General features: G+C 38.1%; 1 protein-coding gene across 1 annotated transcript in view; it reads left to right on the top strand.

Annotated features, from left to right (window-relative positions):
- CNTLN (centlein) overlaps positions 1-13840 on the top strand; it is a 362865-nt gene that overhangs the window by 272629 nt on the left and 76396 nt on the right. The window contains exons 17-18 of the mRNA XM_052645165.1: positions 12426-12516; positions 12601-12824. Coding sequence (XP_052501125.1) covers positions 12426-12516; positions 12601-12824 — 315 coding nt within the window. The remainder of the gene's footprint in view (positions 1-12425; positions 12517-12600; positions 12825-13840) is intronic.

Genomic DNA, 13840 nt, shown 5'->3' with positions numbered 1-13840 from the left:
TGTTCTGTGCTCTGTCCTGGCGGTGTCTTATGTTCGAGCTTTTCGTGCAGTAGCTATCCCACAGTCTGGTTTGCTAGCCCAAGTTAGATCGTTCTGGTTGCGCATGGGGCGTTCCTGCCCGATTCTTACAAAGCACTGCAGCCCGCGCCTCCCGCGCGTCCCTGCCCTGCCCCCACTTCCCAATGGCGGATGCAGGCATCTGTGCTGCTTTTCCGCTGGGGGAGTTACTGTTGGGCTTGTAATCTCTTGGTTTTAATTATTTATTTATTTTTCCTTCCTGTTATGTTGCCCTCTGTGTTTCCAAGGCTCGCCACAGACTCGGCAGGGAGAGTGTTTCCTGGTGTTTGGAAACCTCTCTTCTTAAAATTCCCTTCCCAGGACGGGCTTCCCTTCCCGGGACGGAGCTCCCTCCCCACCTCCTTTGTCTCCTTTTTCGTCTTTTATATTTTTTCTACCTGTTTTTGAAGACAATGGTCTGCTTTTCTGATGTCCTCTGCCAGCCTACAGAAGTTGTTTTGTGGAGTTTGCTCGGCATTGAAATGTTCTTTTGAGGAATTTGTGAGGGAGAAAGTGGTCTTCCCATCCTATTCCTCTGCCATCTTTCTCTGGATCCTATAGTAGTCTTAATTGATAATAGAACAGGTCTCCCATCTTGTTTTCATTCAAGAGTCCCTTCAGTATTCTTGTTCCTTTGTTCTTTGGAATCAGCTTCTCACAAACCAACCTTTGGGATTTTGATAGGGACTCTATCAATATAAATTAATAATAAAACAATGAGAAGATTCTGAAAAGTAGAGAGGAGACACACCAAGTAGGGATCTCAGAATTGGAGGAACAACATGATTGGTAAGGTCTCTGGGTTTTCATTTTGCCTCATATATGCTGGCCTGGATGCTGAAGAAATCTGCAACTTGGAAAGGCCAGTTGGTCAGATGATAGAAGCCCCCTATAAAACCCTATTCTCTCTAGTCAAAGGACCAGGAAATGGACAGCCCAGTAAAACAGAACACTTTTACATAATAACTGCCCTACTCTAGCCAAACACCATGGGAAAAATTGTAACCCTACCTCTACCCTCAACCAGTAAAGACCTAGTGAGCAACATACACTTTCATTCTCACCTAGCTGTAAGAAGGGATGCCTTCTCCCACTTTCAGGTCCCATTGAAGAGCCATTGGTAATGACTCTCCCCTTTATGCCTTTAGAGGCCACATAGGGAGTTGGACATGCATCAGTATCCAGCAACGAAGAGATGGCCCTTTCCTTTCCTAGCAGGGTTTCTCTCAATTTCAGAGGTCAAGTACAGAGATGGGGACTTTCATAACCGCCCATATCTATAAAGCCTCCCATACCCTGTCCACTATGTCAAGAGAGGCCAAGTGAAGAACAGAAACAAGGTCATGCTCCAGTTCCCAACCAAGGTGGTATAAGCAGAGGTCTTTGGGGAGCCTGAGCTTTCACCCCCAGTGATAATGAGGTGCCCCTTACCAACCAGGATGTCATCAGAGACTGGACTTGCATCCCAGCTGGGAAGTACTGAGGAATACAACACCTAAAATGTCCAGAATATAATTCAAAATCATTCATCATACCTAGCAACCAGAAACACCTCAACTTGTATGAAAAAAAGATAGCAAGAGAAGCTAACAGCAAGATGACACAGTCATTCAAACTATATGATAGTATGGTAGTTTAAAGTAGCTGTCATTAAAAATGCTTCAAGAATTTACAAACAGGCTTGAAACAGTGAAAAACTAGAACATCTCAAGAATGAAGTAGAAATTCTCATCAAAGAAATAGAAGATATAAAATAGAACCAAATGGAAATTTTAATGAAAAAAATAACGGCTTTGTGTTCCCACCACAAAGGATGTCATCATTGCCTACCACTCAATTTAATGTCAAGACTGGTGATACCAAACACCCCCCAGGAGGGGAAGAAAGGTTTAACACTTACATAATGGAATAGAGAACCTAGAAATGGATTTACAAGTATGAAAAATAACTGATTTTTGAAAAAGGTGTAAAAAAGTTCAGTAGAGGAGACAAGTAGTGCTGGAAAAATTGGAGATCCCTAGGTAAAAAAATGAACCTAAACCTCACACTTTATACAAAAATTAACTTGAAATAAATCACAGATAGTGATGTGTAAAGCAAATTCTAAAACTTAAAGAAGAAACCATAAGAGAAAATCTTAGAGCGTTTAAAATTAGAGCCTGCTGAAGAGTTTTTAGACATGTTATCAAAAACATGGTCCTTAAAAGAAAACACCAGTACGTTAAACTGCATCAAAATTAAGAACTTTGCCTTTGTGAAAGACCCTATGAAGAGGGTTTAAAAAAAACAAAACAAAATAAAACAAACTATGAGACAGACCAAGAGGAAGTATTTATAAAACCATATATTTGACAAAAGACTGATATCTTGAATATATAAGGATTTTTGTTGAGACTCAACAGTAGAAAAATAATTCAATTAGAAAAGAGGCAAAAGACATGAACAGATATTTCACAGAAACGAATAAATGGATAACATATAAGCACATATAAAGATGTGCAACATCGTTAACCACTAGGGAAATAAAGATTGAGACCCTGATAAGATACACATCTATTAGAACAGCTAAAATTAAAAAATACCAAGTGCTGACAAGGATGCAGAGAAATTGGGGATCTCTCATATAGTACTAGTATATCTCTCATATAGTACTGTGAATATAAAGAGGCACAGCATTCTTGGAAGCAGTTGGCAGTTTCTTTTCAAGAAATTATATGCTTCCCATACAACCCAGCCATCTTCCTCATGGACATTTTTCTCATAGAAATTAAATTTATGTTTACCCCAAACAGTTAAACATCTGTACATGAATGGTCATAACAGCTTTATTTTTAATAGCTAGAAACTGAAACAACAAAATTTTCTTCAATAGCTGAATGGTTAATCCATACTATAGAATACTACTCAAGAATAAAGAAGATATACAGGCTTTTGCTATATGCAGTGCCCTAGCATTGTGACCTCAGATTTCTCATCTGGAGTTGGAGCCTAGACTTTCCCTTCCTCCTACATCCTGTGTTGCTATTAAAATGAGTTTAAAGATCTGTATGCACATCAAGAAGTAGCAGTTAGAACTGAACATGGAATAACTGACTGGTTCCAAATTGGGAAAGGAGTATGTCAAGGCTGTATATTGTCACCCTGTTTATTTAACTTACATGCAGAGTACATCATGAGAAACTCTGGGCTGGATGAAGCACAAGCTGGAATCAAGATTGCCGGGAAAAATAGCAATAACCTGAGATATGCAGATGACACCACACTTACGGCAGAAAGCAAAGAAGAACTAAAGAGCTTCTTGATGAAAGTGAAAGAGGAGAGGGAAAAAGTTGGCTTAAAACTCAACATTCAGAAAACTAAGATCATGGCATCTGGTCCCATCACTTCATGGGAAATAGATAGGGAAACAGTGGAAACAGTGGCTGACTTTATTTGGGGGGCTCAAAAATCACTGCAGATGGTGATTGCAGCCATGAAATTAAAAGACGCTTACTCCTTGGAAGAAAAGCTATAACCAACCTAGACAGCATATTAAAAAGCAGAGACATTACTTTGCCAATAAAAGTCCATCTAGTCAAAGCTATGGTTTTTCCAGTAGTTAGGTATGGATGTGAGAACTGGACTATAAGGAAAGCTGAGCGCTTAAGAATTGATGCTTTTGAACTGTGGTGTTGGAGAAGACTCTTGAGAGTCTCTTGGACTGCAAGGAGATCCAACCAGTCCATCCTAAAGGTGATCAGTCCTGAATATTCACTGGAAAGACTCATGCTGAAGCTGAAACTCCAATACTTTGGTCACCTGATGCGAAGAACTGACTCATTTGAAAAGACCCTGATGCTGGGAAAGATTGAAGATGGGAGGAGAAAGGGACAACAGAGAATGAAATGGATGGAATCACTGACTCAATGGTTGTGAGTTTGAGTAAGTTCCAGGAGTTGGTGATGGTCAGGGAAGCCTGTCCTGCTGGGGACACAGAGTCAGACACAACTGAGTGACTGAACTGAAAGATCAAAAAGGATTATCAGTTGGCCTATATTTTGATGGCCACTTTGCTTATTGCTTGTCTCTGAATTAGTTTGTTTGGGCTGCAACGCATGGCTTGTAGGATCTTAGTTTCCCAACCAGGGATCAAGCCCAGGTCCCAAGCAGTGAAAGCCCAGAATCCTAACAACTGGCCCACCACGGAAATCCCTCTGAATTCTTGCTTTACTTTATTTTTGGCCTCAGAATTTACCATAACACTTTCTCATGTTTAAAACATGATTTAAGTGTGCTTACTTCAAAGTATATTTCTGGATTTCTCATGAGTAGTAACACTGGAAATGGAAGCCTCTTTTTAATTTTCAGTTCAGTTCAGTTCAGTCACTCAGTCGTGTCCGACGGTTTGCGACCCCATGAATCACAGCACGCCAGGCCTCCCTGTCCATCACCAACTCCCGGAGTTCACTCAGACTCACATCCATCGAGTCAGTGATGCCATCCAGCTATCTCATCCTCCGTCGTCCCCTTCTCCTCCTGCCCCCAATCCCTCCCAGCATCAGAGTCTTTCCCAATGAGTCAACTCTTCGCATGAGGTGGCCAAAGTACTGGAGTTTCAGCTTGAGCATCATTCCTTCCAAAGAAATTCCAGGGCTGATCTCCTTCAGAATGGACTGGTTGGATCTCCTTGCAGTCCAGGGGACTCTCAAGTCTTCTCCAACACCACAGTTCAAAAGCATCAATTCTTCGGCGCTCAGCCTTCTTCACAGTCCAACTACCACATCCATACATGACCATAGGAAAAACCATAGCCTTGACTAGATGGACCTTAGTCAGCACAGTAATGTCTCTGCTTTTGAATATGCTATCTAGGTTGGTCATAACTTTTCTTCCAAGGAGTAAGCATCTTTTAATTTCATGGCTGCAGGCACCATCTGCAGTGATTTTGGAGCCCCAAAAAATAAAGTCTGACACTGTTTCCACTGTTTCCCCATCTATTTCCCATTAAGTCACGGGACCAGATGCCATGATCTTCATTTTCTGAATGTTGAGCTTTAAGCCAACTTTTTCACTCTCCACTTTCACTTTCATCAAGAGGCTTTTTAGTTCCTCTTCACTTTCTGCCATGAGGGTGGTGTCATCTGCATATCTGAGGTTATTGATATTTCTCCCGACAATCTTGATTCCAGCTTGTGTTTCTTCCAGTCCAGTATTTTTAATTTTAGGTCCAGTTAATTTGATACCAAGTAAGGTAACTAATTGGAGAATGAAATGGCAGCACACTCCAGTATTCTTGCCTGGAGAATCCCGTGGACAGAGGAGCCTGGTGGGCTATAGTCTATGGGGTCGCAAAAGTGGGACACTAGTGAGCAACTTAGCGCACACACATGGTAACTAATATTGGTAATTTGGTAGTTCAGATTTGGATCTTTTTACAGTGGTCAGTACATGATCAGCACATAATATTAATGGAATCTTAATGATTAAAGAATTGATTAAATAATTAATTTAAAATCAAGCAAAATAAAAATACCTTGAGAAATGAAACATATTTCATTTATAGGAAAGTATTTAATTAAAAGGAAGTTCCTATCTTAGATAGCAGTTTATGGTATTTGTGTTAATAAATCAGTTTTTTCCTTTAAGGACATGCTTTATATATAATTTAGTATAATGAATATGTCTGTCAATATAAAATATATGGCTCAATGTCAGAATAACATTCAGTTATATTTTTACTTTCCTTCAATTTAATTGGGTTTTTTGAAAACAGTTCTTTTATTTAAAGAAATAATTTTCTAGATTGATATTGTTCCTGTTTCCCTGGCAATAAATTCTTAAACAAGACGATATATTTTATTGTTAGGATTTGTAATATTTTTAATATATATTTATTTATTTTAATTGGAGGCTAATTACTTTACAATATTGTATTGGTTTTCCCATACATCAACATGAATCTGCCATGGGTGTACACGTGTTCCCCATCCTGACACCCCCCACCTCCCTCCCCATACCATCCCTCTGGGTCATCCCAGTACACCAGCCCCGAGTATCCTGTATCCTGCATCGAACCTGGACTGGTGATTTGTTTCACATATGATACTATACATGTTTCAGTGCCATTCTCCCATATCATCCCACCCTCGCCCTCTCCCAGAGTCCAAAAGACTGTTCTATACATCTGTGTCTCTTTTGCTATCTCATTGGAGAAGACAACGGCAACCCACTCCAGTACTCTTGCCTGGAAAATCCCATGGACAGAGGAGCCTGGTAGGCTGCAGTCCAGGGGGTTGCTAAGAGTTCGGCACTACTGAGCAACTTCACTTTCACTTTTCACTTTCATGCATTGAAGAAGGAAATGGCAACCCACTCCAGTATTCTTGCCTGGAGAATCCCAGGGACGGGGGAGCCTAGTGGGCTGCCATCTATGGGGTTGCACAGAGTCGGACACGACTGAAGTGACTTAGCAGTAGCATACAGGGTTATCGTTACCATCTTTCTAAATTCCATATATATATGTGATAGTATACTGTATTGGTGTTTTTCTTTCTGGCTTACTTCACTCTGTATAATAAGCTCCAGTTTCATCCACCTCATTAGAACTGATTCAAATGTGTTCTTTTTACTGGCTGAGTAATACTCCATTGTGTATATGTACCACAGCTTTCTTACCCATTCATCTGCTGGTGGACATCTAGGTTGCTTCCATGTCCTGGCTGTTATAAACAGTGCTGCAATGAACATTGGGGTACACGTGTCTTTTTCAGTTCTTGTTTCCTCGGTGTGTATGCCCAGCAGTGGGATTGCTGGATCGTATGGCAGTTCTATTTCCCATTTTTTAAGGAATTTCCACACTGTTCTCCATAGTGGCTGTACTAGTTTGCATTCCCACCAACAGTGTAAGAGGGTTCCCTTTTCTCCACACCCTCTCCAGCATTTATTGCTTGTCGACTTTTGGATAGCAGCCACTCTGACTGGCATGAAATGGTACCTCATTGTGGTTTTGATTTGCATTTCTCTGATAATGAGTGATGTTGAGCATTTTTTCATGTGTTTGTTAGCCATCTGTATGTCTTCTTTAGAGAAATGTCTGTTTAGTTCTTTGGCCCATTTTTTGATTGGGTCGTTTATTTTTCTAGAATTGAGCTGCAGGAGTTGCTTGTATACTTTTGAGATTAGTTGTTTGTCAGTTGCTTCGTTTGCTATTATATTCTCCCATTCTGAAGGCTGTCTTTTCACTTTGCTTGTATTTTTCTTTGTTGTGCAGAAGCTTTTAATTTTAATCAGGTCCCATTTGTTTATTTTTGCTTTCATTTCCAATATTCTGGGAGGTGGGTCATAGAGGATCCTGCTGTGATTTATGTCTGAGAGTGTTTTGCCTATGTTCTCCTCTAGGAGTTTTATAGTTTCTGGTCTTATGTTTAGATCTTTAATCCATTTGAGTTTATTTTTGTGTATGGTGTTATAAAGTGTTCTAGTTTCATTCTTTTACAAGTGGTTGACCAGTTTTCCCAGCACCACTTGTTAAAGAAACTGTCTTTTTCCATTGTATATTCTTGCTTCCTGTGTCAAAGATAAGGTGTCCATAAGTGTGTGGATTTATCTCTGGGCTTTCTATTTTGTTCCATTGATCTATATTTCTGTCTTGCCAGTACCATACTGTCTTGATGACTGTGGCTTTGTAGTAGAGCCTGAAGTCTGGCAGGTTGATTCCTCCAGTTCCATTCTTCTTTCTCAAGATTGCTTTGGCTATTTGAGGTGGTTTTTTTTTTTTTCTGCTGTATTTCCATACAAATTGTGAAATTATTTGTTCTAGCTCTGTGAAAAATAGCATTGGTAGCTTGATAGGGATTGCATTGAATCTATAGATTGCTTTGGGTAATATACTCATTTTCACTATATTGATTCTTCCGATCCATGAACACAGTATATTTCTCTTTCTATTAGTGTCCTCTTTGATTTCTTTCACCAATGTTTTATAGTTCTATATATGGGTCTTTAGTTTCTTTAGGTAGATACATTCCCAAGTATTTTATTCTTTTTATTGCAATGGTGAATGGAATTGTTTCCTTAATTTCTCTTTCTATTTTCTCATTAATAGTGTACAGGAATGCAAGGGATTTCTGTGTGTTGATTTTATATCCTGCAACTTTAGTATATTCATTGATGAGCTCTAGTAATTTTATGGTGGAGTCTTTAGGGTTTTGTATGTCATCTGCAAACAGTGAGAGTTTTACTTCTTCTTTTCCAATATGGATGTTGAATTTTGTCAAAGGTTTCTCTGCATCTATGAGATAATCATATGGCTTTTGTTTTTCAATTTGTTAATGTGGTGTATTACATTGATTGATTTGCAGATATTGAAGAATCCTTGCATCCCTGGGATAAAGCCCACTTGGTCATGGTGTATGATCTTTTTAATGTTGTTGGATTATGATTGCTAGAATTTTGTTAAGGATTTTTGCATCTATGTTCATCAGTGATATTGGCCTGTAGTTTTCTTTTTTTGTGGCATTTTTGTCAGGTTTTGGTATTAGGGTGATGGTGGCCTCATAGAATGAGTTTGGAAGTTTACCTTCCTCTGCAGTTTTCTGGAAGAGTTTGAGTAGAATAGGTGTTAGCTCTTCTGTAAATTTTTGGTAGAATTCAGCTGTGAAGCCGTCTGGACCTGGGCTTTTGTTTCCTGGAAGATTTCTGTTTACAGTTTCAATTTCCGTGCTTGTGGTGGGTCTGTTAAGATTTCTATTTCTTTCTGGTTCAGTTTTGGAAAGTTGTACTTTTCTAAGAATTTGTCCATTTCTTCCAAGTTGTCCATTTTATTGTTATATAATTGCTTATAGTAGTCTCTTATGATCCTTTGTATTTCTGTGTTGTCTGTTGTGATCTCTCCATTTTCATTTCTAATTTTATTGATTTGATTTTTCTCCCTTTGTTTCTTGATGAGTCTGGCTAATGGTTTGTCAATTTTATTTATCCTCTCAAAGAACCAGCTTTTGGCTTTGTTGATTTTTGCTATAGTCTCTTTTGTTTCTTTTGCATTTATTTCTGCCCTAAATTTTTTTTCTTTTTTAAAAAATATAAATTTATTTATTTTAATTGGAGGTTAATTACTTTACAGTATTGTATTGATTTTGCCATACATCAACATGAATCCACCACAGGTAAGATTTCTTTCCTTCTACTAACCCTAGGGTTCTTCATTTCTTCCTTTTCTAGTTGCTTTAGGTGTAGAGTTAGGTTATTTATTTGACTTTTTTCTTGTTTCTTGAAGTGTGCCTGTGTTTCTATGAACCTTCCCCTTAGCCTTGCTTTTACAGTGTACCACAGGTTTTGGATTGTTGTGTTTTCATTTTCATTTGTTTCTATGCATATTTTGATTTCTTTTTTGATTTCTTCTGTAATTTGTTGGTTATTTAGCAGTGTGTTGTTCAGCCTCCATTTGTTGGAATTTTTAATAGTTTTTCTCCTGTAATTGAGATCTAATCTTATTGCTTTGTGGTCAGAAAAGATGCTTGGAATGATGTCAGTTTTTTTGTATTTACCATGGCTATTTTTATGGCCCAGGGTGTGATCTATCCTGGAGAAGGTTCTGTGTGCGCTTGAGACTCAAAAGGTGAAATTCATTGTTTTGGGGTGAAATGTCCTATAGATATCAATTAGGTCTAACTGGTCTATTGCATCATTTAAAGTTTGTGTTTCTTTGTTAATTTTCTGTTTAGTTGATCTATCCATAGGTGTGAGTGGGGTATTAAAGTCTCCCACTATTATTGTGTTATTGTTAATTTCCCCTTTCATACTTGTTAGCGTTTGTCTTACATATTACAGTGCTCCTATGTTAGGTGCATATATATTTATAATTGTTATATCTTCTTCTTGGATTGATCCTTTGATCATTATGTAGTGTCCTTCTTTGTCTCTTTTCACAGCCTTTGTTTTAAAGTCTATTTTGTCTGATATGAGTATTGCTACTCCTGCTTTCTTTTGGTCTCTATTTGTGTGGAATATCTTTTTCCAGCCCTTCAACTTTCAGTCTGTATGTGTCCCTTGTTTTGAGGTTGGTCTCTTGTAGACAGCATATATAGGGATCTTGTTTTTGTATCCATTCAGCCAGTCTTTGTCTTTTGGTTGGAGCATTCAACCCATACCAAAAAGCAAAGATTAAAAATGTAGAGTAGAGGTTGGATTTTCAAAAATACAATATAAAGAAAAAAAGAAAAGAAAACAAAGTCACAAGAGTTATAAAATATATATATATATGAAGTTTGCTTTAAAAAATTGGGTCTCTCTCTCTTTTTTTTTTTTGCAAAGTAATAGTAGGTTGTAAAAATGAAAATTAAAGGAGTAATAGAGGACTCAAAAATTAAAAAAAAAAACTTTAAAAAAGTTAAAGAATGATAGTAAAAAGATATCTAGGACTTTCTTTGGTGGTGTTGTGGGCAGTATGGGGTCAGTTCATTTTTGGATAGTTCCTTGATCCGACTTATATTTCTCAAGATCTATAGGCCCCTTCCTTTGTAGTCAGTACCAACTACAGGGTTTTAATCTATTGCACCTGTCACTTCAACGGAGGTTTCCTCTGTTTTAGCTTCTTCTGTTTGCTGGTCTCTTCAATGTCCAATTTCTGCCCTGACACAAGGGGGCGGTGGTGGACACTTTTTTAGGCTCACTTGTTCAGTTGTGCTGTGTGAGGGAGGGGTACTGCAAACAAATAACACTGGCGGGTGCTCGTGGTGTCTTGGCCACACTGGGTTTGCCCCCGCTCACGGCGTGTGTGCTTTCCCTGTCTACACTGCTTAGGCTCTAGGTTGCTCTGCTGGGAACTGTCTGAGGCCAGCCCTAGGTTGTATGCACTTCCCAGGTCTAAGCTGCTCATGTTCAGGTACTCGTGTACTCCTCAAAGGCGCAGACTCTGTTGGGCCTGCGTTTTGTGCCCTTCCCATGTCCGTGCAGCTCAGGTGACCAGGTGTTTGGTGAGCGTGGTCGCTGCAACTTACCACCTCCCCCATACCTGCCACTCAGTTTTCTGGGTGTACAACCGGCACACCTTCTCAGGCGAATCCCAAGAAGTCTTGGTTAGCAAGGAAGCCTGCTTGCAGTTTGGTAGCTAATGTCTCTCTTGGGCCGCGATTGCCCCCTTCCGGCTCTGGCTTCCCTAGCCTGCCTGTCACTGGAGGGGGATGGGCCGGGCTAGCTCTGCTCAGTCCTTTGTTCTGAGAGCGGGCCTGGTGGTGTCTTAGGTTAGGTCTTTACGCATGGTAGCTATCCGGCAGTCTGGTTGGCTATCCCAAGTTAGTTCCCTCAGATTGCCCTCAGGGCATTCAGGCCCAGTCCTTACTCTAAGCAATGCAGCCTGCGCCTCCCTGCCCAGCCCCCACTTGCTAGTGGCGGATTGGGCGTCTGCGCTGCTTCTCTGCTGGGGGAGCTACCGTTGGGCACGTAATCTGTGGGGTTTAATTATTTATTTTTCCTCCCAGTTATGTTGCCCTCTGTGGTTCCAAGGCTCGCCACAGACTCACCAGTGAGACTGTTTCCTGGTGTTTGGAAACTTCTCTCTTTCTTAGGACTCCCTTCTCAGGAAAGAACTCCATCCATACTTCTTTTGTCTCTCTTTTTATCTTTTATATTTTTTCCTACCTCCTTTTGAAGACAATGGGCTGCTTTTCTGGGTGCCTGATTTCCTCTGCTGGCATTCAGAAGTTGTTTTGTGGAATTTACTCAGCGTTCAAATGTTCTTTTGATGAATTTGTGAGGAAAAAAGTGGTCTCCCCATTCTACTCCTGTGCCATCTTAAGACCCGCCCCCCCCGGATTTGTAATATTTTCAAACACATTCCTATTTAAATTATTGTTTTGGGAAAGCTTTTATAGATTGGTGAAACAGTTTGGAACAAAGTCAAAATAGTTTCTTTTTATTTAGCCTCAATGTATTGCAATGTCATGAGGAAAACATACAGCTTCAAGGAGAATCACATTATTATCATCACCATTATTTTAACTTCATTTGCTGGGATTACTTATAACTCTACAACAGAGAACAGTATTTTAGAAAAGGAGCTAGATTCCCAAAGAATGTTATAAAATATTGTTATTTTATTTTTGTTGCTTCTACTGTTCTTACTCCTAACTTTTTAAACTGTCCTTTAGGTTAAATTTCTACTACTTTTGTGTTGATTTTGTACTTTTATCTTCTGCCTGCTAGGTCAACTTTAGTGCACTGTTATGTTCATTTATGAGTTCTTGACATCAGTTATAGATTTTTACTGTCCAGATTTCTCTTACTATGCATAAATACATACATTTCTAAGTAAATAAATAATATATATTTTGTTGGTTCACTTGAAATTATCATCAGTTATAATCTAATTTTTATGGAACTTTCAAATTTAGAATTATTTTCACAAGAATGCCAAAAAATCAGCTCTTCAAAAGAAGAATAGCAGTATTCAAAAGACTTCACATACACCAGGTCCTACCAGAGGTAAGAATATATATGAAATTAACAATGTCTTTTTTAACTTAACAAGATTTTTAAAAAATTATTAAAAACATTATTTTTATATAGTTAACAGAGAGAAATGGAAAAATATAACTGCCCAGAAATCAAATAGTAATGTTATTTTATTACGAGAACGGATTGTATCCTTGCAACAGCAAAACAGTGTACTTTTGAATGCCAAAAAAGCAGCAGAACTCGCTGTTAAAGAATATAAAGAAGTCAATGAAAAGCTCCTGCATCAGCAGCAAGTGTCTGATCAACGATTTCAAACAAGCAGACAGACAATAAAGGTAAGATAACTTCAAAATAAATTATAGTAGACTGTATTATAAAAATGGATATTTTGTTTTACATGTGTTTTGAAGTTTATATTTGTGTTAGACATGCCTATGAGTTTAAAAAATTCCTAGGTACTGCTAAACTGGAGTAGTATTTAATATCTAGATTTCTTAAATAAGGTCTTATTAAGGAGAACTCCAAATCTTTTGACACATTACTAGAATTCCTTTTCCACACAGATTTTTTTCTTTATTTTAGCATTTTAATATATTTATTCTGTTGTATCTTAGATTTTAAGGCAGACTTCAACTATTCATTTAGCTTATCCATTTGCCCATTCTAAAACTTTGCATTTATCACTATAAGTCACAGTATTAACTAGTAATTGCCCTAGTTCTTTGCAAATACTTACATAAAATATGAAGTGTTAAGGTAAATATCTATATTAATGTGTTTCTGTAACATACATGCTTTTACTCAGGTGAGTTGAGTTTTCTGCAACTTATTAGACACATTATACCTACTGTTGGTTATCATAGTTTAATCTTAAGACAAATGAAAAATAAAAGGTTATTCCTTAAATCTCCATTCTTTTCTTAAAAATTTTTATTAAAGTATTTACATTAACAATATTGTGTTAATTTCTGCTGTACAACAAAGAAACTTGATTGTACATATATTTTTTTTTCATATTCTTTTCCATTATGGTTTATCACAAGCTATTGAATATAGTTCCTGTGCTCTACAGTAGTTTGTATTTGCTGTTACCAAACTCCCAATCTTTCCCTCCTCTACCCTTCTCCCCTTTAGCAACCACAAGTCTGATGTATGTGTCTGTGAGTCAGTTTTGTTTCATAGATATGTTTTTTGTGTCATATTTTAGTTTTTACATATAAGTGATATTATATGGTATTTGACTTTCTCTTTCTAACTTCATTTAGTTTGATAAGCTCTAGATTCAGCCATGTTGCTGTAAATGGTGTTGTTTCATTCTTTTTAATGGTCGAGTAATATTCCATGGCACACG

The sequence above is a fragment of the Budorcas taxicolor genome, chromosome 8 (genome assembly GCF_023091745.1).
Source record: "Budorcas taxicolor isolate Tak-1 chromosome 8, Takin1.1, whole genome shotgun sequence".
Lineage (NCBI taxonomy): Eukaryota > Metazoa > Chordata > Mammalia > Artiodactyla > Bovidae > Budorcas > Budorcas taxicolor.
Note: the sequence above shows the minus strand (reverse complement) of the source record. Positions and strands in the feature narration are given on the sequence as shown.